We start from the raw sequence: 24,546 nt of genomic DNA, 5'->3' as shown, positions 1-24,546 counted from the left end.
TCTCTATATTTAATGCTGTCTTTATGTGTAATGCTATATCCATGCCTAATGCTGTGTTCATGTTTAATGTTATATGTTATCTCTATATGTAATGCTATGTCCATGTTTAATGCTGTCTTTATGTGTAATGCTATATCTATTTTTAATGCTATCTCCATGTTTAATGCCATATCCATGTTTAATGCTATATCAATGTTTAATGCTATAGCCATGTTTAATGCTATATACATGTGTAATGCTATGTCCATGTTTAATGCTGTCTTTATGTGTACTGCTATATTTTTAATGCTATCTCCATGTTTAATGCCATATCCATGTTTAATGCTATATCAATGTTTAATGGTATAGCCATGTTTAATGCTATATACATGTGTAATGCTATGTCCATGTTTAATGCCGTCTTTATGTGTACTGCCATATACAGTTTTAATGCTATCTCCATGTTTAATGCTATGTAATTATATAATGCTATGTCCATGTTTAATATTATCTCTAAGTATAATGTTATGTCCATTTTAATTACTAAATCCATGTGTAATGTTATGTCCATGTTTAATAATATGTCCATGTTTAATGCTATCTCCATGATTAATGCTATTTCCATATTTAATGCTATATCGATGTGTTATGCTATCTCCATGAGTAGTGTTATGTCCATGTGTAATGCTCTGTCCATATTTAATGCTATATTAATTTTTAGTGCTATGTCCATGTTTAATGTTATCCCTGTGTAATGCTATATCCATGTTTAATGCTATGTCCATGTTTAATGTTGTCTTTATCTGTAATACTATGTCCATGTTTAATGCTATGTCCATGTTTAACCCCTTAATGACAAAGCCCGTACATGTACGGGCTCAAAATGCATTGTTTTCAATGGGTTTAGGGACCGCCCATTGTCCTTAAGGGGTTAATGCTGTCTTTATGTGTAATGCTATGTCCATGTTTAATGCCATATCCATTTTTAATGCTATATTCATGATTAATATTAGCTCTATGTGTAATGCTATATCCATGTTAAATGCTATGTCCATGTTTAATGTCATATCCGTGTGTAATGCAATGTCCATGTTTAATGCCATATCCATGTTTAATGTATTATCCTTATTTAATGCTATCTCCATGTTTAATGCTATAGCCATGTTTAATGCTATATACATGTATAATGCTATGTCCATTTTAAATGCTATATCCATGTTTAATACGATGTCCATGTGTAATGCTATGTCCATGCTTAATGCAATATCTATGTGTAATGCTATCTCCATGAGTAGTGTTATGTCCATGTTTAATGCCATGTCCACGTTTAATGCTATATCCATATGTAATGACATATCCATGTGTAATGCTATGTCCATGTTTAACGCTATATCCATTTTCAGCGCTATGTCCATGTTTAATGTTATCTGTGTGTAATGCTATGTTCATGTTTAATGCTATATCCATGTTTAATGCTATAACCATTTTTAGTGGTATGTCCATGTTTAATGTTATCTCTGTGTGATGCTTTGTCCATGTTTAATGCTGTGTTCATGTTTAATGTTATCTCTATATGTAATGCTATGTCCATGTTTCATGCTGTTTTTATGTTTAATGCAATGTCCATGTTAAATGCCATATGCATGTGTTATGCTATATCCATGTTTAATGCTATGTCCATTTTAATGCTATGTCCATGTTTAATGTTATCTCTGTGTGTAATGTTATCTCCATGTGTAATGATATGTCCATATTTAATGCTATATACATGTTTAATGCTGTCTCTATGATTAGTGCTATGTCCATGTTTAATGCTATATCCATGTTTAATTGTGTATCCGTGTTTAATGTTATCTCCATGTGTAAGTTATGTCCATGTTTAATGCCATATCCATGTTTAATGTAATTTCCATTCTTAATGTTAACTCTATGTGTAATGCTACATCCATGTTTAATGTTACCTCTATGTGTAGTGCTATGTCCATGTTTAATGCTATATCCCTGTTTAATGCTATATCCATGTTTAATGTTATCTCCATGTTTAATGCTATCTCCGTGTGAAATGCTATGTCCATGTGTAATTCTTTGTCCATGTTTATTCCTATGTCCATGTTTAATGTTGTGTCTATGTTTGATGCTATATCCATGTTTAACGTTAACTCTATGTGTAATGCTATGTCCATGTTTAATACTATATACATGTGTATTGCTCTGTCCATGATTAATGCTATGTCCATGTTTAATGTTATCTCTATGTTTAATGCTATATCCATGTTTAATGCCAAATCTATGTGCAATGTTATGTCCATATTTAATGCTACATCCATGTTTAATTCTACCTCCATGTTTACTGATATATCCATGTTTAATGCCATATCTATGTATAATGCTATCTCCATATGTAATGCTATGTTCATGTTTAAGGCTATATCAATGTTTAATGCTATGTCCATGTTTAATGTTATCTCCATTTTTAATAATATATCCATGTTTAATGGTATGTCCATGAGTAGTGCTATGTCCTTGTTTAATGCTATATCTATGTATAATGCTATGTCCATGTTAAATGCCATATGTATGTGTAATACTATGTCCATGTTTAATGTTATCTATATGTGTAATGGTATGTCCATGTTTAATTCTATCTCCATGCTTAATGTTAACTCTATTTGTTATGCTATATCCATGTTTATTGTTATCTCTATGTGTAATGCTATGTCCATTTTAATGCTATGTCCATGTTTAATGCTATTTCCACGTGTAATTCTATGTCCATGTTTAATGCTATATCCATGTTTAATGCTATGTCCATGTTTAATGCTATATTCATGTTTAATGTTATCTCCATGTTTAATGATATCTCCATGTGAAATGCTATGTCCATGTTTATTCCTATGTCCCTGTTTAATGTTGTGTCTATGTTTAATGCTATATCCATGTTTAACGTTAACTCTATGTGTAATGCTATGTCCATGTTTAGTACTATATACATGTGTATTGCTCTGTCCATGATTAATGCTATGTCCATGTTTAATGTTATCTCTATGTCTAATGCTATATCCATGTTTAATGCCATATCTATGTGTAATGCTATATCCGTATGTAATGCTCTGTCCATATTTAAGGCTATATCCTTGTCTAATGCTATCTCCATGTTTAATGCTATATCCATGTTTAATGTTAGCTCCATGTTTAATGCTGTCTCCATCTTTAGCGCTATCCTCATGTTTAATGTTATGCCCATGAGTAGTGCTAAGCCCATGTTTAAAGCCATATCTATGTGTAATGCTATGTCCATGTTTAATGTTATCTCTATGTGTAATGCTATTTTCGTGTTTAATGCTATATCTATGTTTAATGCTATATCCATGTGTAATGCTATGTCCGTGTTTAATGCTATATCCATTTGTAATGCTGTGCCCATGTTTCATGCTATGTTCATGTTTAATGCTATATCCATGTTTAATTCCATATCCATGTGTAATGCTATGTCCATGTTTAATGCTATGTCCATGTTTAATGTTATGTCTATGTGTAATGCTATATCTATGTTGAACGTTATATCCATGTTTACTGTTATGTCTATGTGTAATGCTATTCCCATGTTTAATGATATGTCCATGTTTAATGTTATCTCCATGTTTAATGATATGTCCATGTTTAATTGTATCTCCATGTTTAATGCTATGTTTAATGATATGTCCATGTGTAATACTATGTCCATGTGTAATGCTTGCTATCTCCATGTGTAATGCTATGTCCATGTGTAATGCTATGTCCAGGTGTAATGCTATCTCCATGTGTAAACCTATGTCCATGTGTAATGCTATCTCCATGTGTAATGCTATCTCCATGTGTAATGCTATCTCCATGTGTAATGCTATGTCCATGTGTAATGCTATCTCCATGTTTAATGCTATGTTCATGTGTAATGCTATGTCCAGGTGTAATGCTATCTCCATGTGTAAACCTATGTCCATGTGTTATTCTATGCCCATGTGTAATGCTATGTCCATGTGTTATGCTATGTCCATGTTTAATGCTGTGTCCATGTTTAATGCTATGTCAATGTGTAATGTTATATACATGTGTTTTGCTACATCTATGTGTAATACTATATTCATGTGTAATGCTTTGTCTATGTTTAGTGCTATGTCCATGAGTAGTGCTATGTCCATGTTTAATATTATGTCCATGTGTAATGCTATGTCCTTGTGTACTGCTGTGTCCACATGTAGTGCTATATCCATGTTTAATGCTATATCCATGTTTAATGCTATCTCAATGTTTTATGCTATCTCCATGTGTAATGCTATGTACATGTGTAATGCTATGTCCATGTTTAATACTATGTCCATGTTTAATGCTATATCCATGTGTAATGTTATGTCTATATTTAATGCTATGTCCATGTGTAATGTTGTGTCCATGTTTAATGATATGCCCATGTGTAATGCTATGTCCATCTTTAATGCTATCTCCATGTTTAATGCTATCTCCATGTTTAATGCTATCTCCATGTGTAATGCTTGTCATTGTTTAATGCTATGTCCATGTGTAGTGCAATTTCCATGTTTAATGCTATGTCCATTTGTATTGAACTGATGATGTTAAGGCAGCCTATTCAATGGAATGAGCTTGCGGTGGAGGCATAATTATTCACTGAGGTTTTGTGCTTCTGTGTTGAGCTATTTGTCTATTACATTTTCCTATTTCTTATCTACAGGTATAAGTACACAGTTAACCTCTTAGTGTCCAGAGGGAAGGACAAACTTTCAAGCCATGGTTCCCCAGAGGTTTCCCCCTAAGGGGGTTTTTCCTCTCCTGTGTGCTGAAAGGTGACTCTTCGTGAGTCCAGAGGTAGCTGTCACCATGATCAGCTCTGTGTGGCCTAATTATTTGGACTATTAATTAATTAATGTTGTAATTAATAACAAATAAATACAATTAAATGACCATTTTGTCTGTTGTGGTTTTTAAAACTATTGACTAAATGTAGCTGTAACCATATGTAATAACAAAAATGAACGACGTTTATCCAGACCAATGGATGGGGCCCAACCAGTGTGTACGCTAAAGAGCTGCAGGGCTGGCTTCATTAGGGCCCTTTGCCAGGCATTTCATGCTTCATTAAAAAACACCAATGCACAGGTGTAAAAAAAGGACAATGTATGAATTTAAAAGGTTACAAAGTTGCATCAGTGCGTCTTTTTTCTCATGTATAGAAGTCATTTAAATCTTCACACACATCATAGTTAAACATTACGCATGAGTAATATAAATAAAAAATACTAAAACCCCATATTTTTCATATATATAAAACCTCACTAAGCGCTATTAAAATGCTCAAAATGCATATAAAATCTGGACACCTTCAGACTGTGCCTCTCTGCATCAGAACACTATTTCACTTCATTGGCATACAGTTGGTTGTCAATCATGCCTTCCTTTTTACAATATATTATTGGAAACAGTTCCAATTCCGTACTTTTGTATGATACTCCATGAAAAAAAATTCTCAATACAGAGTCATGGTAGAGAGGGACAGGAATGGCAGTGGTACCTAAGGAGTCTGTCCTAATACCTTTTTTATAGCAGACTTTTTGTGTGTTTGGGGGGGGGTTGTACGAGGAAAAGTAAGATATGACATTTTTTTCTTTGGATAAGAGGATGTTTCTCAAAATAGCTGGAAATGTAGGAAAATGTCCCTCTTTCCAGTTCCAAATTTATCTTAATGCACCTATGAGTCAGGTAGATCACAACTTTTGTATACCATGTTGTGGTCTTGCCTAACACTAGGTAGGGCTGTTGACTTTGATTGGAATGGTATACCCCACCATGTTTTATTGTTATTGATAATACACTGTGGTTTTGGGAACTGTGCATCACCCTTGCCTCTAACATGCACCAAACTTTCATTGTGTATGGAGGAGAGAACGTACTCTACATGTCTGGCTGGGTACTTAACATCCAGAATGTCTTCACAAAGAACTTTTGTTTTGGGTACACCAATTGATGGAGGGAAGCCTTTTGTATCCAGAGCCATTCTGTAAAAAAGCAACCAAAACATAATATAAAACATATTAGAAAACATATATATATATATCCCATAGTACATCACTGTGGAATATGATGGTACTATATATAAAATAATTATAATAATAAATATTATTATTAAAAATGAAATTCAATAATTGTGAATAATTGTTTTTGTGAGTTTCCACTAAGATCAATATATTGTTACTTTAGTAAAATATTTATAAGACAGAATATTACACTATAATAGCATCAAACGGCATGGTGTAAGAAGGATAGTTTAGTCACTTTAACACTTTTTTTAGTGATTACCTTAACAATACTTTACCTTTATGCTAAGACTGGTTGTGTTTAGTATTTTATTTTCACCCTTATGTTTTACACTATTTTTTTGCTGTGAACTAAACAAAATTAGTGACATCCTTTTATAAAACAATATTTCCTTAAAATATATAAAAAAAATTAGCATTTTTACTTGTATTGCTAATTGAATTAGAGGCAAATTTGGATTTGTTTTTTTAAAAAAGATAAGACGAGCGTTCTAGAATATTAACCTCAAAGCAAAACTCATACCACAGGAATGGGTGGTGGATTTTGAGAAAACATCCTAAAATAACGTTAGTCTAATAAGGTATGAGCCCTATACTATTTTTTTCCATTTATACTTCCCAGAGGGAAGGACAAACTTTCAAGGCATGTTTCCCCGAGCGGTTGCTAGGCACCCCTCTCTCCTCCACATAAAAAAAAGACAGCGTTTAAAAGCCGCTCACTAGCGCCCCCCTTTCAAATGGCGCCTATGACACGAGCCATAGGTGCCATACCTTACATACGCCTCTGTATACCACAGTTCCTAAGAACAATGTCCCAGTCGACCTCATGACTGTCACACATCTTCATTCTTATGACATTGAGTAGCTTCGCATGGCTTCACAAGTTAAGGAAAGGCGACTGCAACTTTTCAATGGTGTAAGAAATGAAAGACACGAGAAGAGGATTTACTGATGCCAACAACTCTTCCTCTTAATTCATATCTTCACCCTGGTGGTACCCTGGCTCGTGCACCATCTCACAACTGAGTGCTGTATTCCAACATTTGTTTCTGTGTCTAATATCCTCTTTAATATAAATCTAGCCTTCATACCAATGCTTGGTAGAAGAGCCGAGAGTCGTATAAATGCTGGCATCACGCACTCCCATTCTTGTCTGATCAAGTTCTGCCGTGTCCCATGTCTTGCTTACGCCTCGTGTGCACAAAAAAGAAATCCCTGGACATACGAAGCATGTGAAAGAGGGCGTCTTCTTACATACATGTTAAGTTATGTGCCCATTCTGTTCTGGCCATTCTTCCTTCATTTTTTTAGGAGATTTAGTTTTCCTGCTTCTGACCCCAAGCTTAGGAAAAAAAACGGAAAAAGGGTCTGAAACGTCATGAAATAGTGTTTGATGGAGATATTAACATACCTTCTAATATCTACCCGCGGCAAAATAAAAGTAGTATTCCCTGTTACTGCTCAATTATATGCATTGCCCTGGAGGCTGGAAATATGGGTGCCTGCTATAAATTAACTTGTTGTTAATCAAGAGAAGACCGGAAGCTGCTGGCCTGAGGGGGGCAGGTTCAGCTGAGTACCCCCCCAACCTATTGTCCTCCCCCCCATACATAGTGCCTGGAAGAAAACTGTGATGCAAAGGGGTTAATAGTGTGATGAAGGCATGTGTGTGTAAGGGTTAATTGTTAAGGAAAGGGTTAATAGGCCTGTTGTTCTTTGTGCAATAACAAAAGCTCTGTCTCAAAATAATAAGTTGGAATAATACCCCCCCCTTCTGTACAAAGCGCAAGAACAATTATCCTAGATAAGAGTTAGTAAATACGCTCTGATGAAAGTCGCCGTACATTTTTAGATAAGTAATAACGAGCACGCTTCGGCAGACAGCTTCTCGTAGACTCCGGAAATGGTGCAACTCTGTCACAGATCGCTTTATGGTGCCTGGCACCTGCAGCCCGTCTCGTAGGCCCTGCAGCCCGTCTCGCAGCCCTGCCGCCCCGCAGCGCGTCTCGCACTGGGAAGCATAATCTGTTCCATTGCTCTTTTGTCTGGTAATGATGCCTGAATTTCAATGTGGTTACTAAATATTATGCACAATTCATTCGAGTGAAAGTGTCATCTCTGTATCCTAGAACCTGTTAACCCCTGCCTGTCCACACTTACATATACACAGCTACCGTAACACAATACATACACACTTCCTCACCCAAACACATGTACACTAAAACATACTCACTCCCTCTTACCCCACACTATCAACCACACCTCACTACCTCGCACCCTTACCTTGCCTCGCAGACTGAGCAAGCGCTTTCACCGCTGGGTAACGCTTACGATACCCGACCCCACTGTATTCCTACCTCCGAAAGTGGACCACCTCTGTTTGAAGAATTTTGTACAAAATTACATGATAGGTAAAATATAATATTTAGCACAGCAGATTGATAAAAAAAATATATAATAGAAAGGCAGATTCAGATAACTAATGGTTAAATGCTTCTTGCTTATGTTTTTTTTTCTAGGGAGCATCATAAAGACAAAGATTACATATGATTTTCTTGTGATTAAATGTATTTATTAAAACTAATAGTATTTTATTTTTCTAATCACTATAATTATGTTTGAGATACTTGCTAGCTAAGGGACTATACTCGATAACTAATCGCTTTCAGTCCTACGCCCCTTACTATTGTCCACTCACTCTTCTAATAATAATAATAATTGTCCAAATCCTGGGAACAATACAGTAGGATAATTGTTCCCCTACATAAACTGAGTTTCCGCTAAATATAAATTGCATATTATAAATCTGTAAACGCCAATATATACGTTTAAAATTTAACAGATTATCGGTAAGTATGGGAAACGTGAAAGAAAAAGTGACGGCAGATAATGATTCGTAAAACAAGAAATCTCTAAATTAATGCATAACATAATATTTAAATTAATATTTCAGTCATGGAAATAAAACACAATATTCTACGTCTAGGTGTCATAGTCATTAGGATAGTCACTGATCTAGTTAAGTTATTGCCCTGTCGCACGCCCACCTTTTGATCGCACCCTGTCAATCAAAAGTGTCCTTTTATCATCCATTAGGAACACATTTTTTGGGACCCCGACCTCTAAAGGGACCCGGGTGCACTAATGAGTAACCTGCCAGAACCCACCGCAGTCCACGGAGCAGTGGCCTACTGTAACTGGAGGTTGGGCGCTCTTAAGGGTAACATTACAAGTATTTATGTGTGCCTAGGGGCCCCCCGAGGTCCTTAATCCTGGCCCTATGAAACATTGAGAGTTGCTTTGCTCTGCTTTAAAGAAGGCATGGTGTAACATCATGTAACAATCCATTTCTCACATCTCCACCACATATACAGTTAATCTCCTGAGAATAATAATGAATAATGATTGCAGCCGTAGAGTAATGCCGCAGGCTTATCTGAAATGCCAAAAACAAAGCATTTTATCAGCAACAGCTAGATAAGATTATATCATATAACCGCTCACACTATAAGTGAAAGTTCTGTTTCTGTATGTAGGTTGTAAGCTCGTTCCAGCAGGGCCCTTTTGATTCTTTAAGTCTTCATTTTATGTACTTGATATGTTCTGTTTATCCATGGTGCAGGGCTGTGAAATGCGATGGTTCTATATTACACAATAAATAATAATCAAGGCCAATTTTAGACACTTTGGCCCTTTTCTTTCTCTTGTGTTCTTTTTTCCTTCTGTTCTATTCTTTCCTCTCTCTATTTCCACCTCACTTGCTGACTTCTTTTCCTCGCCTTTTTCTTCTTCCCCTTTTTTTTTAAATCTTGCTTGCCTTCTTTTTCCATTTTTTATCCGCATTCTAACTTCTAGTAATAGATTGTGCCCTAGCCTGACAGCAACTTTTAGATGTAATGCGCTGTGATATGACGCCATAACGCAACGCTCCGTGTCTTAAATGTTCCTATCCCTACCTTTGTCCCGCTTTGCAGGGGCAGAGGTAGAGTGAGGCAAGAGCCGTTCTCACCTCAGGTGCAGCTGCAGCCTACAGGACTTGTTGGGAGATCACGATCTCCCTCTAGTCGGCTCAACATTAGGGAGCGCGAGGTCTGTCACTTCGCTTTACTGCTCCCTCATCACTGCGCGCCAGCAAAAAATGCTAATCGCGGGGATGTGACATCATCCCTGCGCTCTGCAGCAATAGCCTTATATAGCAGTAAAGCAAGGTCTGAAGTGACAGGCCTTGCACTCCCACCACAGGATGGAGGATGAAGGAAGAAGGATGGAGGATGAAGAATGAAGGAAGAAGGATGGTGGAAGAAGGATGGTGGAAGAGGTAAGAGATGGGGAGAAAGGGGTGTAATGGCAGTGTATATGAATGTATGCGTTTGTAGGCTTGTGCGTGTGTATGGACAGGTGTGTGTAAGAGCAGTATAGGTAGTTGTAAGCTGTCTGTAAGGGCAGTGTATATGCGTGTGTAAGCACAATGCACGTGTATATGTATGTGTTAAGGCAGTTGTGTGAAGGGCAGTATATGTTTATATGTGTGTGTAAGGACAGTGTATGTGTATGTGTGTTTATGAGCAGGTGTGTGTAAGGGCAGTGTATGTGTATATGTATGTTTATGGGCAGGTGTGTGTAAACGCAGTGTGTGTGGAGAGGCGTGTGTAAGGGCAGTGTATGTGTATATGTGTGTGTATAAGGGCAGTGTATGTGTATATGTGTGTGTATAAGGGCAGTGTATGTGTATATGTGTGTTTATGGGCAGGTGTGTGTAAAGGCTGTGTGTAAGGGTCCTGGGAGGGAGGCTAACATTAGCCTTTTTTAATTATAAAAAAAAAAAATCTCTGCTGTTGTTGATTACTCTTTCAATGATACTCAGTCAGCATTATGATGGACACCTGGCTGGCTGAGAATCATAGGAATTGTAGTTCACAGCTAGCATCTGCATCATGGAAGCAGTATGTCTGGCTGAGCCTCATGTGAACTGTAGTTAACAGCAGATGATGTGACAGGTGTTAGTTGTGAATTTAAACTCCCGCGATGCCTAGTCATGTGGACACCTGGCTGGCCGAGCATCATGGGAATTGTAATTCACAGCTAACATATACTGTTAAGTGCACTTCCCATGATGTACAGCCAGCATCATGGAAGTAGTATGTCTGGTTGAGCCTCATGGGAATTCGATGTGTTCTTTATTTTTAATGTGCATGACTGTGCTGACAAAAATGTAGCGTGTTTTAAGTAGCGATGCAAGCGCGGCATTGTAAAGTGCAAATCCGTGAGAGTGATTAAAAAAAAAAGTGTCCCTCTTTCACATTTTGAAATGTTGGGAGGTATGGTTAATCCAGCCATGATAATAATAATATTATTTATATATTTTTAGTATATAGTATTTATTTTATAGCTGTTGGGACAGGATTATATGTAGATTTAATTGTTCATAGAGTTCATCTATACGAGACCTCGTAATCTTTATACGCTAATGTCCCTTTAACAGTGTTTCCGGCAGTGAACATGTTAATAAGCTTTTAAGTGTAGGCGTGGAAACCTATGGAGACATAACCCCCCTCTTCCCAGCATGCACCAGCGAGCCGACACAGTCAGCTGATTAGGCGACACCAAATGTAGTGTAGTGGTGCAGGATCTCCTGGGCTCTCCTCCTCACACAGAAGTTCCAAGCAGATGCCATGCAGGTGAGTTAACCCATTCAGCGACAGTTCTGCTATTTCTTTAACATTGTTTCTCCTGCGATATACAGGTTTGCACATCAGAGGTTAATCTCTTCATTGTTACGGGTAAACTTGCAAAGTAAAGTTAAGAGAAAAGTGATTGTACAGTGCAGTGAAATATGATGGTGCTATATAAAACAATACATAATAATAATCATAATAATAATAACCCAGTACCTGAGAAGACATACTGGGAAGCCTCTTATTTATTTTAAATTCTATTCGGCTGTGCATTGCTAAGGCTGCAACTCGGCCGACGTAAAAATATATTATGACCCATAATAATCCTGTGGACTATAATGCTATTAAATACTATGGGCTGAATTATTTATAGGGGTAACCTACTGTGTTTTGCATACTCTCTGACAGCCAAAGGGTTAACCTTATGCATAAAGATAACAAGCAGAAAACAACCGATCTCTTAGGAAACGACTTATCCAATTAAATCAGTGATTTACTGATTAACCCTCTTCTTAGCAGAAATGCGGAATTCACCAAATAAACGTCTTCCTGGTTAGTTTTCCATTGTGTGACCGATTGCAAAGGATATTAACCCCTTTTTTGCAACAAAAATGTTTAGGATATTGATACATCCTGTTTTTGTTCCCTAACCTTTGAGTTGAGATGAAACGTTTCACACTCCCGTTTTACTATCCGTAGTAAAGGGCCAACCCTACCGAGTATCTTCTCCAAGGAGGGCTGAGCTGGCCCCATAAAGTGTGTTGCTGAGAGGGCGAGGTGACATTCCAATGACCGCTGCATATTAACTATACATCATGCAAAGTAAATTCTAGACAAGTTCACCAGGGTTGGCCCTTAAAAATTGGAAATGATTCTGGTGAATGGATGTGTTTCATCTTTCTTGTCACCTCTCAACTCAACCTGTTGAGTTGAGCTCTGGACCCGGCTCACCAAGGCTATATGTACAATGTTATTAAAACATACAAAAGAACGGCCGGAACAATAGACGAGAGAACGAGTATAAAGCCCATTTTCCACATATATTCTTTATCTACAGATGTATTTTGTCTTCTCCGAGAATGTTACTCTACTCTTTGATTTCTGGACGGTCCACACACTGGCAGGTAGGTGGCATAAACTTCTGGGGTGAAGTATCTGAACCCCAGCTTTTACTGTAAATGTACTTTCCAAACCATCGACACAGACTTATTTCTCTAAAGACCGTGACAGCACAAACCGCTGAGAAAAAAGTATTCGGTTTCCAGGTGGTTGTAGGCGCCTCCGAAGCATTCTAAAAAGCAAATGATTTAGCCTGGATAAACACAGCATTATAAACACCAATGAATCCCCAAACTCTTCAGAATGGAAGGTTTTTTAAGGGATGTTTAATTGTCATGTGACAGAGAAGCAGGCACTGATAGGCTATTGCCATAGAAGATGAAACAAACAAACAAAAAGTTGGTGTAGTCATCGAACCTTTTGAGGAAAGCATACAATAGAGATCTCAATTAAAGTTCTGTCTATGTGGAACGGCACTTTTTAATATAATGTCCTGTAGTCCTAGCGCTAATCTCCTGTTATTAAAAATACTTTCCTCTTGACCTTTCTTTAATCCTTTAATTTATGCCTCTAGGACTGGAGAGCTCAGAGGGCTGTAATATCTTCCAAAGTAAAATTTCCATGGCTTCCTAACCTCGATAGGTGTTCTGGGTTAATGTTTAACATGAACAGTTTCACAAAGTGATCCATCTGAAGTATTTTCACACCAGCGAGATCATCTACACCGGTTACTCACCGGGGACTGTTGGCAGGTATGATAAAGGGGAGCACACGACCTAAAAGGCATACAAATTAAGATCCCCAGGTTGCTGCTGGAATAATGTTGGAAGATACAGAAGTGTCAGAGATTGAGGTAATCCAGGACACGGGAACTATTGGTTAATATAAAAAAATATATATATTAATTATAAAAAGGTTTGAAGAACAAAGGAGGATCTGGAAAGAATCTAAAATTTAAATTTAAAACATTCAATATTTTAAATGAACAACATTGTAGAATTTGGAAAAGTCACCAGAAGACAGTTGGTAAATAAATGGTGAATATCTTGATTGGAATTGACCTACCCCGTTTTTCAGATTTACAGTTTAGTCCACTAAATAAACCAATTTAATAGCGTTCAGAATAAGCAAAATAAAAATGTCATATTTTACAACCTCAATGAAGTGTTATTTCCAGATATTCAGATCCCTGTGCCTGCATTTTCAAGTAAACACTTGCAGATCGCTTTCCGGTTTAGCTGGTATTATCCTTGGCCTCAGGCAGGCCGTCTCCTCCCTTGATGAATCTTCGGGCAACTATTATGAATCTTTTACGATCTTTACTAAGACTGCAATAGATCTTTGGTGGAATCTGATTAGTTCTTCATTCATCGAGAAACCGTTTATGAAGAACAGAGGTCTCCAACCTTTATCCTAACTTATAGTTTAACAACTTCAAGAGCTGCTATGTAAATGTATTGGGAGTGTTTTAGGGGTTAAAGATGCATTTGAAACATTTTAATTGTATTTCTTTCTGGGAGTTTCTGTTCTAACACAGCTTTCCTCGTGTAGATACGGAGTGTGCTGGTTGCTCATGTGCACACCTGGGAACTTCTTGGGTTGGGTTACTTCTGGGAGGTAAGAGGGAGAACCTACCTGAAGTTCTCCCTCTTCTGGAAGTGTGGCTTTGTGTAAGGGGGTAGTAGCTCCAGACAGCCTTTATTGGAGAAACACTGTTCCCCTACTTGGAGGGTCTCCGGGTAAAAAGTGGATGGGTCCCAGTTATAAGCACTCATTCCCTGAGACTCGGGGTAATTTTCTTCAATCACTGGGGAGAGGAAACACCATTCCAAGCCTAGTTATTTCCCATTAAAGTCTGTTGGGCAAGCCCAACCCCTACCTGTGGCCCCACAACCCGAATGAACTTGGATTAGAGGACCTCCAGCTGGCCAACCCTAGGAAGTGCCCAGATATATTCATGATCATTCAGAGATAACAGAGAGGTAGCAGTGGTTCCTGCATGTTGGGGACCCCTGTTCCAAATGGTAGAACTATAAACTAGTTCCATATACACAAACCTGGAACATCTGCTCACACAAACCTACGGCTAGACAGAAAGAAAATGTACATATACACTTGCTAGCCAATTGGCTAGCACGAACGAAATCATACCATAGCTGACATAGCTTACCAGCCCCTTGCCAAAAACAGAAAGGAACATCATTGGGTGAATCTTAATGGTGACTGAAGGTCAAGAAATAATCGAGGGTCCTCAGTCTTTTTGTGACGGTGCTTGTCTGCACACTAAAACTATATATTGAAGCTGGATATCTATACCCTGATAATAATGCAGATATCATTGTCTCCATTTCGAGGTCACATGTCTCTTGCCATGCATGCATTATATTCTTTGGCAACTCCCAAACCCAGAAATACTCATCATATGTATGCAATTTATCATTCTCTATATAGACTATCCTAATTTAATTTTCCTCCTCATGTCTCTAACTTCCTTTTCATGTTTTATGGGGGTTTGAAGCCTTTTTTGTTCTAGGTCTTCAGCTCAGTTCTTCCACATAAACCGTAATGAGATTATTTGATTAAAATGTAAGTAAGCCCAACAATTGTTGCCAGTGTATTGGTTGAACCCAAGTCAAAAGTTAAAGTTGATGGCCTGACCCAACTACACTTCAAGGCATCAGCCTGTAGAGGGCACCGACATAACTGGATTTCAAACCTTTGTTCTCCGGTTTCTACCCAATACCCCAGGCAAAAACCTTCAAGGACCAAACCCATCAGTTCTTCCACTCCCTTTTACCAATTTCTACTTCTAAGGACATTTCTCAAATACCTGCCACCCGTGTATATTTCTCTGTTCCCAACCCCATCAGCCTTCATATATTATGGCACTATCTGTCCCTTTTTCTCTCGACCTTGTGTGTTTCTATACCCCATTCTATCTAGATTGTAAGCTTGCGAGCAGGGTCCCCTTTGCCTAATGTTTGTCTTAGACTGTTTAGTCTAGTTTAATGTATGGACTGTAAGAAGCGCTCCGGAAATCGTTGGCCATAGATATAGATAATATAATAATAAAAATGGGGAAACTGAGGACTGCATATAACTTTTGTCTACTCTCTTGCCCTCTAGGTCTCATACTGTCATTCCTGGTTGTCCTTCTCCTTACCATCCTCTATGAAATCTCAAAGGTCTGGAAGTCTAACCTTCTTACCAGAACCCTGCTGGCCTTCCCAGTGACTGACGACCCGATTCCTTCCTCATTCCTGACCTCAGACTCGGAGGCAGCTGTGGTTGTGACTGCAGACCCTTCGCAGGAAAGAGACACCATTTCTTCCCAGCAAACAGAAACATCAGGGTCTCTCTATGCGGGCCACGTAGCCTCCAACTGCAGGTGAGACGGTTTTAATTGCCACGCGCCACCATGGCTGTACTTGTGTCAAGCTGCTGCTTCTCTTTCAACCTTAAGAATGGTGGTTCTGTGATTATCTTCTACTATAGCCAAGATTAACCGTAGAAGCTCACACTTTAAAACCAAATAACTCCAAAACAATTACACCGAGAAACACAAATCACAAGCGGTAGTTGGTTACGCTAAAAACTGTAACTTTCTTTGATTGAAAAGGTGGATATAAGCCTGTTCTTCATACGTTTGCCTGTTGACCAATTTACAAATGCGTCATGTTTTGGTTTTTTTTGTACACAGGTGGTGGTTCCTGCACTGTTCACTTTCTCTTGTTCATATGGTCCAAATCGTTCTTGGATACATGCTTATGTTGTGTGTGATGTCATACAACGCCTCCATCTTCATAGCGGTGATTATTGGCTCGGGACTAGGATACTACATGGCATTTCCATTTCTTTCTAAGTACTCCAAACCTCATGTGTTGTAAGATAAAATCACGTTTATCAGCGTTTGGTCTGCCAAAGATGGAGCCCACCTACGATTCCCTACTGGGAAAAAAACAGTGAAACCTAGCAAGCGGAACACCATTTCCTAATAGTTATAGAATTTGTGTCACAGTCTGCTGATCCACAACTTGTTTGTTCTGTCTTAGCTCTCCTACCTCCTAAAACCCTCTGGGTGTTCTTCTGTTTGTTTTTACTGTTTATGGGGCTTTTTCCTTTAAATTTCCCTTTTATACCAGTAAAGGGAATGATCCGATCAACCGATATCAAGGAGCCTTAGAAGTTAGAACACTCGAATTATCACCGTAACTACTCCAGAACTCAACCGGATTTTTAAAAGCTCTCATCTTTGTTTGAGGATTTTTTGTTTGCAACAAAGGTTGCTACCTGTGAAACCGGACCCCTGAAGCACTGCTTTCATTTGAAATATTCTAAGAGACTACACTTTTCCATGATGGTTTTGATGGCCATTTACACCGGCTGAAGGACTTTCAAAACACTTGGTGGGAACTGAGGCAGCGGACCCACAAAAGAAGAACATGGTTAGAAGCCTCGTAAGACGTGCTCTTCTATGATATACCAGCATCGCTCGATGAAAAGACAAAGTATTCCTAACGTCAGCCGTTGCCTTAACGTTTTTAACAGGCCGGGGGACTCTTTCCCCCTCACTCCTCAACCAACCTCGCAATAAGCTCCTCACACATCTCCTGTTTTCCTATAATAAAGTTTATTTATTATAATTAAAAGCTTTTTTTTCTTTTTTAAAACTTAAAAGATTTAATAAAATATATTTTTTGGGGGGGGGGGACACAAAACATCTGGTTATGGGGGATAAAGGCACTGTTTGGTCTCAAGAGGGCCGTAAAACCCTATATAATCATGTGCTAAGAAGGTCTTGCGTTGGAATGTTAGGGTCAAGGTATTCCGGAACGAGGATTCCTTGGTCTGTCTCATAATCGTGGGGGGGATTGAGCAGTCTCAAAATGTCACGTACTTGCATAGGCAGTATTCGATCAGTACGACCACAGAGCAAAGGTTTCGAACAACACCGGCTATCTTGCTATAACACACGGTAATGAAGCAATACAATGGGAAATGCATCTCGTGCATGGGACTTTCTGTATGTCTAACACAAAAGGAGAAGCTATATTTGTGGGCTTAGAGTGTTACATAGGCAGGACTGCTTCATTTGGGGGGGTCAAATATGTAGGAAGTCATTCAGATCTACATAAATACTAACATCTGGGCTATAGTACAGTCATAGATTAGATTGAACAATGCCAGGTAAGAAAGGTCCTTTGTTGTTGGAGAATCAAAGCCGAGGCCCCAAATCTGCCACGAAGATCTGCATTTTCAGATAAATGTGAATGTTTGTGTTAGTGTTATGGTTGCGCTGCATGTGATCGAGTGTAATATACATACGAGTATCAGAGGAATAGCGTGACTGTGCAGCGACACGTTTGTGTGTTACACGGCAGTATCGGAAGATATCGGTGGGCCATGAGATTAGGGTATTTACAAGTTAGCGTGAGAATGTGCCGGGGAGGTGAAATTTTAAAAGCTCTAAATTTGCTAAGCACTGTTAAAGTACAGCGGTGTGTCAGTGAATCTGCAGTAGTGGCCGGTTGTAGTGACAGGTGCAGAGGTGAGATTAGGAAAAAGTTGAAAGTGATCGAGGTACGGTGACCATGTGCCATGAGTCTGAAATACAATATTTCCGCAATGATATGTAACGTTGTAAATCTGGATTAGTAAGGAATGTGCGCAGTGGACAGAGGCGTCAGCCCTGGCATAGCGAAGAATAGCAGAGCCACAAAAGCATTTAAATAAAAGTAGTTTGTTTTGCCAATCGAGGGAGAATCCGGTGTTGCGTCTCCCCACCACAGGAGTTCATTTTACACAACCTCCAAAAGTCTCAAATCTGAAGGGCTCAGAACGGGGTGATGATCTCGTCTCTCTTTCGTGGAGCGGGCACTGGAATTTCTCTGTATCCCTCACTCTCCTCTTCCTCCTCGCTCATCGGAGACTGAAACCCGCTGTCATCTGGCGTGGAACGTACGACTTGTGCAGGTAAGGATTGCTTCTCTGTTTCTGAAGGGATAATAAGGTTGTTAATAACGTCACTTTGCATCTGACAAGGTGAGACCATAGCACTGCATTGTGTACTGTCACCTTGTTGCGAGGAGCAGTATTCTGGTGTCTCCTCGGGATGCCGATGTGATATATAATCCAGTGTTAACTCTTGATCACCCCGTGCCACCTCTTGAACATAATGTGCTACAGCATCCATGGCCACCGCATGAACGTAATTTGCCACCTCTTGATCATCGTGTGCCACGACTTCTGCCTCCCCTTGCCTGGTATCATGTGATTGGTTGTTAGAGTTCAAAACCTCTGAAACTTCTTGGTAGCCCCTAACAGGCTTTTCTGGTTCTTCAGCTGTGCCATGGGGATCTTGTGCATTGCTCTGAAACCCCACTTCATCTGCTGTTCTTGTCTTGGTATAATCTGCTTCATGTTCATGTGTCATCTGTTGAGCTTGTGAGAAAGTCTCTTCATGTGTAGCTTCTTCTTCTCCTTGTGACCGGTGATCATGAACAGGTCTTAGCTCTTCTTGTGTCTGGATAACCTCTTCTTCCACTGGTGCCTTTGATATTTGTTCAACATGGACATCTTTGGCTGGGACTTCCACGTCAAATTCTTTCACCAGCATACCTCGGATTTTGGCAACGTCATTGATCTCTGGTTCTTCTGGGATAACCCTATTAGCTGGTGCTTCCTGGCAGGACTCTATTGACTCAACACCTTCATCCTCTTGGATAATTGAAACCACCTGCCTGCTTCTACCATACCGGCCTTCAGACGAGGGTTCACTAGGATTAGCATACTGCTCACTCCAATCAATGGATGGCTCATCCCCTAATAAGTGTAGGTTTGGGTCACTGTTGTTCATCACCATACTGTCCCTGTACAAGTTGTGTTTGCGCTGAACTGCTGCTTCCTTGACCGCTGCAAGAGAGGAGAAACGGGGTTGATAGAGTTAGCAAAATACTTTGAGATGCTATCTTTACTTGTGGTAAAGCCATCTCCCTCCTTTTATTATCAAATATTATGGTATTCTTACCCTGCACAATGTCCCTCATCACACTCTGTAACACAACCTCTTCATAAATGTTCTCCACCAGCACAAATCGTGACAGTTCCTCAAATATAAGTTCTTGGAAACGGGGTAGCTCCTGGGGGAAAAAGACTCACAATTTAATGAGATCCAAGAGCATCTATCTTCCTTTGAGGTTAACATCCTGCGGACATCACTGCTCTGGATTTAGACGATGTCATGAAATATGCTTATGGAATTAAACGTTTTTACAACTGAATTCTGCAAAACCCAGAACTAAAAATAATGAATCCTGTAATAATATGCCTTATTCTTAAATGTCATGCACTGGAAAATAAAAAGCTTATGTTTTGTTTAAAAAAAAAATAAAATAGATATGACAATGTTTATTGGTTCAACATACTAGATACTAGTTTAATTTATGTGATTCTCACCGATTTACAAGTGGGTGCCAGTTTCTTCAGCAGGAATGGGATGATGATTTGCAGCAATGCTTGTTGGAAAAACTTTTTCCGAACACTGCTACTGTCATAGTCATATTTCTGCAAAGTTTTCAAGATGTCTGTTAGCGTCAGGCGACATTTGATTTAAAAAATAAAAATTTTGGAGTAACGGGAAGAAATATGTAAGGATAGGAATGCTTTTCACAAGGGAGGAGATTAATCCTCAAGCGGCATTCGCTATCTAGAACACTAATAGGATTCCCCACTGACTGCAGATCAGATCCAGAAGAGCAGATATGAAAAAGCAACCATAAACGGCATTTCTTGAGAAGCCAAAATGGCTGAAATGTATTGCGTTTCAGAATTTATAAATGCAGTAAGAAGAGGTTGCTGATAGGGGCCCAGATTTATCAAACCAGATCATGTATGATGCTTTTTTCTTTAAATAAAGACTATTTTTGTCAAATATTTAGGGATAATCAGAATAAAAGATAAGGATCAATTACGGATCTTTAAGAAAATGCAGTACTTTGTTAAACTTAATATTCTATATTCATTATATTATTTATACAGGCGTTATCTATTTGTACCTTCAGAACGCGTTCTAATATCCGCTGGATATCTCTACAAACGTTCTTTTCTCCTTCAGGCTTGTTGAGTTCCTGATGCACCATCTGCTCAAATGTGAAGACTGCATTGTCTGTTTGCTGGAAAAATAAGAATATAATTTAATATAATATAAATCATACACCCCTTTCTATATCTTAGAAAGTTAAGATATCTATAGAGCACGGAATATATATTTTTAAATCAGTACTCGCAAGCCCAATAAACCCTTGAAGTTCTCATTACGATATATTGTGTTTACGTGCCACATCCATAAAGTCTGCCATGTCATTGTGCAATACCAATTTAATATAAAGTTAGTATAACTACCGCAAGAGGGCACCATCATCTCACACTTATCTCTGGGCTTTAAAATGTGTCACACGTGAGGCTCTCATACAAGCGACAGGAAAAACGGCCTTATAAAGAGTTTTACATCTTACAAATAAACTATTGTTCTCCAGTCAATTGCAGAGTTAAAACCAGCAGGCCTATCAAGGGTATCAACAAAGGCTCGGACCTGGAAATGCTTTTGGAACAAGTGAGAACAGGCTGGAGACATTCGCACAGCTGTTGATGGGCATTTTCTCACCTCTCTCATGAGGATCTGAGCTCTTTGTTTGAAAACAGATGGACTTCCCACATCAAACCTCTGCTGTAGACCCTCCAGATTTAGCTGATCCATTTTTGCGTAGCAGGGCTGCATCTTCACAGGGTGATAGGCCAACTGTGATACCTTTTCCATGTGCTGTATAAGAAATAAGCATTTAGAACGTTGTCCTCAAACTTTCTCCTTACTGCTCCGCGGTATTCACCAGTAACACTCAAGTATTTCACGTCTGGTGACGAAGAAAACCTATACTGGAGGATATCAATGCAGAAAAAATCTACACCAGACTGGTTAGTCCTGCAGCCACTAGCGCCTACAGCCTAGCCTAGCCTAGCCTGGACTGGACTGGACTAGAAATCCGCCAAAACCTCACCTCTCCCAGTTTGTCTCGCCCTCCCTCGTTCACCAAGTTCATGTTCATTTCCGTGATTTCTTTGAAGAGAAGATCTCGAACCTCGGAAAAGCCCTGGCTGGTTGGCAGCATAAGGGCCTCCAGGATTGATGGAATGTGAGATTGTACATGGTTCCTCACACACAGCTCAGCTTTTGGCAACATGGAAGCTGAGGAAAGAAGAAATTAGCAAGTTATTAAGTGTAACTAGCATGTAATTGTCATAGATAGAATATCAGGCTGAGCGAGGGTACTTTCTCAGGGGCTTCTCCATCTTATTTTCCCATACATTTGCTTTTGTTATTGTGCATATTTGTAAAATATTACCCCTGAACTGTCATGTAGAGAATGTGAGTCTTTACCCTTAATCTCCATGGCAATCATGCTACAGAAACATCAGAAGCCCCCATCCTATCCGTGCTCTCACCTCGGATCTTGTTGGATACATGTTCCTTGCATGAAATAATTTGGTCCATATCAGTTCGGATCTGACTCTCCATTTCTGCCCTCTTTTCCGTGCATCTCATCTCCAGCCCTTCATAAAATTGTCGTGCCTGTTCATGCACCATTCTGTACACGGTGTCTGAAATCTGGAAGAACGTGAAAAAGGGTTTTTGGTTTTTTTTATTTGCTCCTGTTAAAGCACACAATATCACTCACAGAACAATGTATGAAGGGACCACGGGCATACATCAAATAATAAAATAGTTTGACAGCAACATATTGAGACAGTCGTGTACAAGGAAAACAGGCTATTGTGGGAACAAAGTTAAAACAATTTAAATTATTCTAGAGCAAGTTATTTGAAAAGTGCCCATAAAGTCATATCAATGGAATACTCCAATCAACAGAAACGTGGTAAAGGAACCACTCTGCAAACTTTGCACCAGGATCACTTTAAAACGTTGGGGTTATATTTAAATTGCTACTTTTTCTGGATGGGATAGAGGGTCACACTAAGTGTTATGCATCAAAGAATATTCAGGTGGGCTTTAAGCAGTACACGACATATTATTTTTAGGTTGTTCTAGCATATAGCCAGGACATTGTTTTTTTTTCCTTTTAGTGTCCTTTCATTACTCCATATTTTCCTGGTGGACCTAAAGCTTATTAAGAAAGCTCAACTGCCTCAACTGTGTAGATTCGCCTGTATTTTACTCTAATTGGCTAATCAATTTTGATTAACATAACTTGGGGCATCAATTACTTTGCAGAAGGCAGCCCGATGCACCCACAGTAACTGTGAATGAATGCAGGACTGTCACAGAAAGCAGTCCGATGCACCCGCTATAACTGTGAATGAATGCAGGACTGTGTCGCAGAAAACAGTCCGATGTACCTGCACCCGCTGTAACCGTGAATGAATGCAGGGCAATGTCTCAGAAAGCAGCCCGAGGCATCCACTGTAACTGTGAATGAATACAGGGCCTACTTCACGGCTAGCAGCCCAATGCACCCCCTGTAACTGTGAATTAATGCAGGAACTACTTCACAGAAAGGGGAAGCAGAACATCCACCTGTGTGCTGCATTTCAGTTATTTCTCTGGTTTGTTTAGCGTGCATTTTCCTGTTTTCACTTCTTTGAAACGAGGTATGAATACCGAGATCATGCGTGCATTTATAACGGAAGGGGTGTGTATTCTAAGCAGTGTACTGCTTTACACATATATATACATTTTTGGAAATTGGATTCATGTTTGCCAAGGCTGTTAGGGGGCATTAGACTGTTCGTTTAACATACTGGAAGACGCAGCGTTGGGGTGCAGTATATTGTGCATAGAAATAATATCAGTCAATACGCAATATATGCATGCAAAACTTGGGGAACAGGATCCACCAGACAAATAATGCCATGAATAATCAGAGAAGCAGGATATACCAAGTAATCTGTAAAAGTAAACAGATGCAGGAGGCAGGAGTTATGTTTTAGAATCATGTTGACTCTCTTCTAGCTGTCAGCTGCTACATAACTCCCATCTGACCCGCTTTCAACTGGGCAGTCACAATTTTACCAACAATGAGCATCATGCACCAGTTGGGGAGATCTTCTGATCTCTCCTGACCACCCACTAAGATATGAAGCTGATTGTGGTCTGCGCTAGCACTAAGTATCCTGTTTCTTGGTGCAGCAACGTTCTTTAATAACAAACTATGAGTTATAGTAAAAGGCATGGAGACAGATCCCATTAATAATCATGTTAATAGTAGTTAAAGAAAGCCGAGGAACCAGTCCACAACTTTACTAACCCTTAGAGGGTTCTATTTTCGGATGAGCAAGTCATGCTATAATACTTCTTATGTAAATATGTAAAAACCTGACAGTAAATAAACACAAGGATATATAGAGTGTCAGAGTAATAACAACACTGAATAGGTTCTTATATTACAAGGAGAGAGAGTGAAGCCTGGGAACAGTTCTAGTAAAAAAAATCTTTCTAGTACAAACATTTAAAGCATTATCTGGAAAACCAGAATGATGGTTTAAGGCCTCTATGCCTCAGGAATGAATCCTCCACAGCTGGGAGTATGAAGGAGGTAAAGAGAGCTGTGAAAGGAACAGTCCCAAGATGCGAAGTCTGCGTGTGTTCCATTAGAGGGGGCACAGACAGCCACAATGCCCCAGAATGCATGGACTGTAGAGTACTGAAGGTCCACATACATTCATGAAAACAACCT

The 24,546-nt window shown here is 39.1% G+C and overlaps 3 protein-coding genes across 5 annotated transcripts in view; 1 reads left to right on the top strand and 2 right to left on the bottom strand.

Moving 5' to 3' along the window:
* BCAP31 (B cell receptor associated protein 31) overlaps positions 1-24,546 on the bottom strand; it is a 192,998-nt gene that overhangs the window by 134,733 nt on the left and 33,719 nt on the right. The window lies entirely within an intron of this gene.
* On the top strand, positions 11,634-17,149 carry SLC31A2 (solute carrier family 31 member 2). Its single transcript, XM_053473852.1, has 4 exons — positions 11,634-11,743; positions 12,798-12,864; positions 15,926-16,187; positions 16,500-17,149. The coding sequence occupies exons 1-4, from the start codon at positions 11,738-11,740 to the stop codon at positions 16,684-16,686; spliced, it is 522 nt and encodes a 173-aa protein (XP_053329827.1). The 5' UTR covers positions 11,634-11,737; the 3' UTR covers positions 16,687-17,149.
* LOC128503671 (protein Niban 2-like) overlaps positions 18,524-24,546 on the bottom strand; it is a 29,343-nt gene continuing 23,320 nt past the window's right edge. For 2 of the 3 annotated variants that reach the window (XM_053473841.1, XM_053473842.1), the window contains exons 9-15: positions 22,298-22,460; positions 21,853-22,040; positions 21,462-21,617; positions 20,854-20,970; positions 20,255-20,362; positions 19,827-19,938; positions 18,524-19,711 (exon numbers count right to left, since the gene is read on the bottom strand). In XM_053473841.1, coding sequence (XP_053329816.1) covers positions 18,633-19,711; positions 19,827-19,938; positions 20,255-20,362; positions 20,854-20,970; positions 21,462-21,617; positions 21,853-22,040; positions 22,298-22,460 — 1,923 coding nt within the window. In that variant the 3' untranslated portion in view covers positions 18,524-18,632. The remainder of the gene's footprint in view (positions 19,712-19,826; positions 19,939-20,254; positions 20,363-20,853; positions 20,971-21,461; positions 21,618-21,852; positions 22,041-22,297; positions 22,461-24,546) is intronic. The other variant, XM_053473843.1, reaches the window with a different exon arrangement.

Source organism: Spea bombifrons, chromosome 8, assembly GCF_027358695.1.
Source record: "Spea bombifrons isolate aSpeBom1 chromosome 8, aSpeBom1.2.pri, whole genome shotgun sequence".
NCBI classification, from domain to species: domain Eukaryota; kingdom Metazoa; phylum Chordata; class Amphibia; order Anura; family Pelobatidae; genus Spea; species Spea bombifrons.
This window is presented reverse-complemented; position numbering and strand designations above follow the sequence as displayed.

What these genes read in the sequence shown, in the direction of transcription:
- SLC31A2 (XM_053473852.1), top strand. An exon ending in GACGGTCCACACACTGGCAG is followed by an intron (nt 12,865 to 15,925) that starts GTAGGTGGCATA and finishes CTTGCCCTCTAG; the next exon opens with GTCTCATACTGTCATTCCTG. An exon ending in CACGTAGCCTCCAACTGCAG is followed by an intron (nt 16,188 to 16,499) that starts GTGAGACGGTTT and finishes TTTTGTACACAG; the next exon opens with GTGGTGGTTCCTGCACTGTT.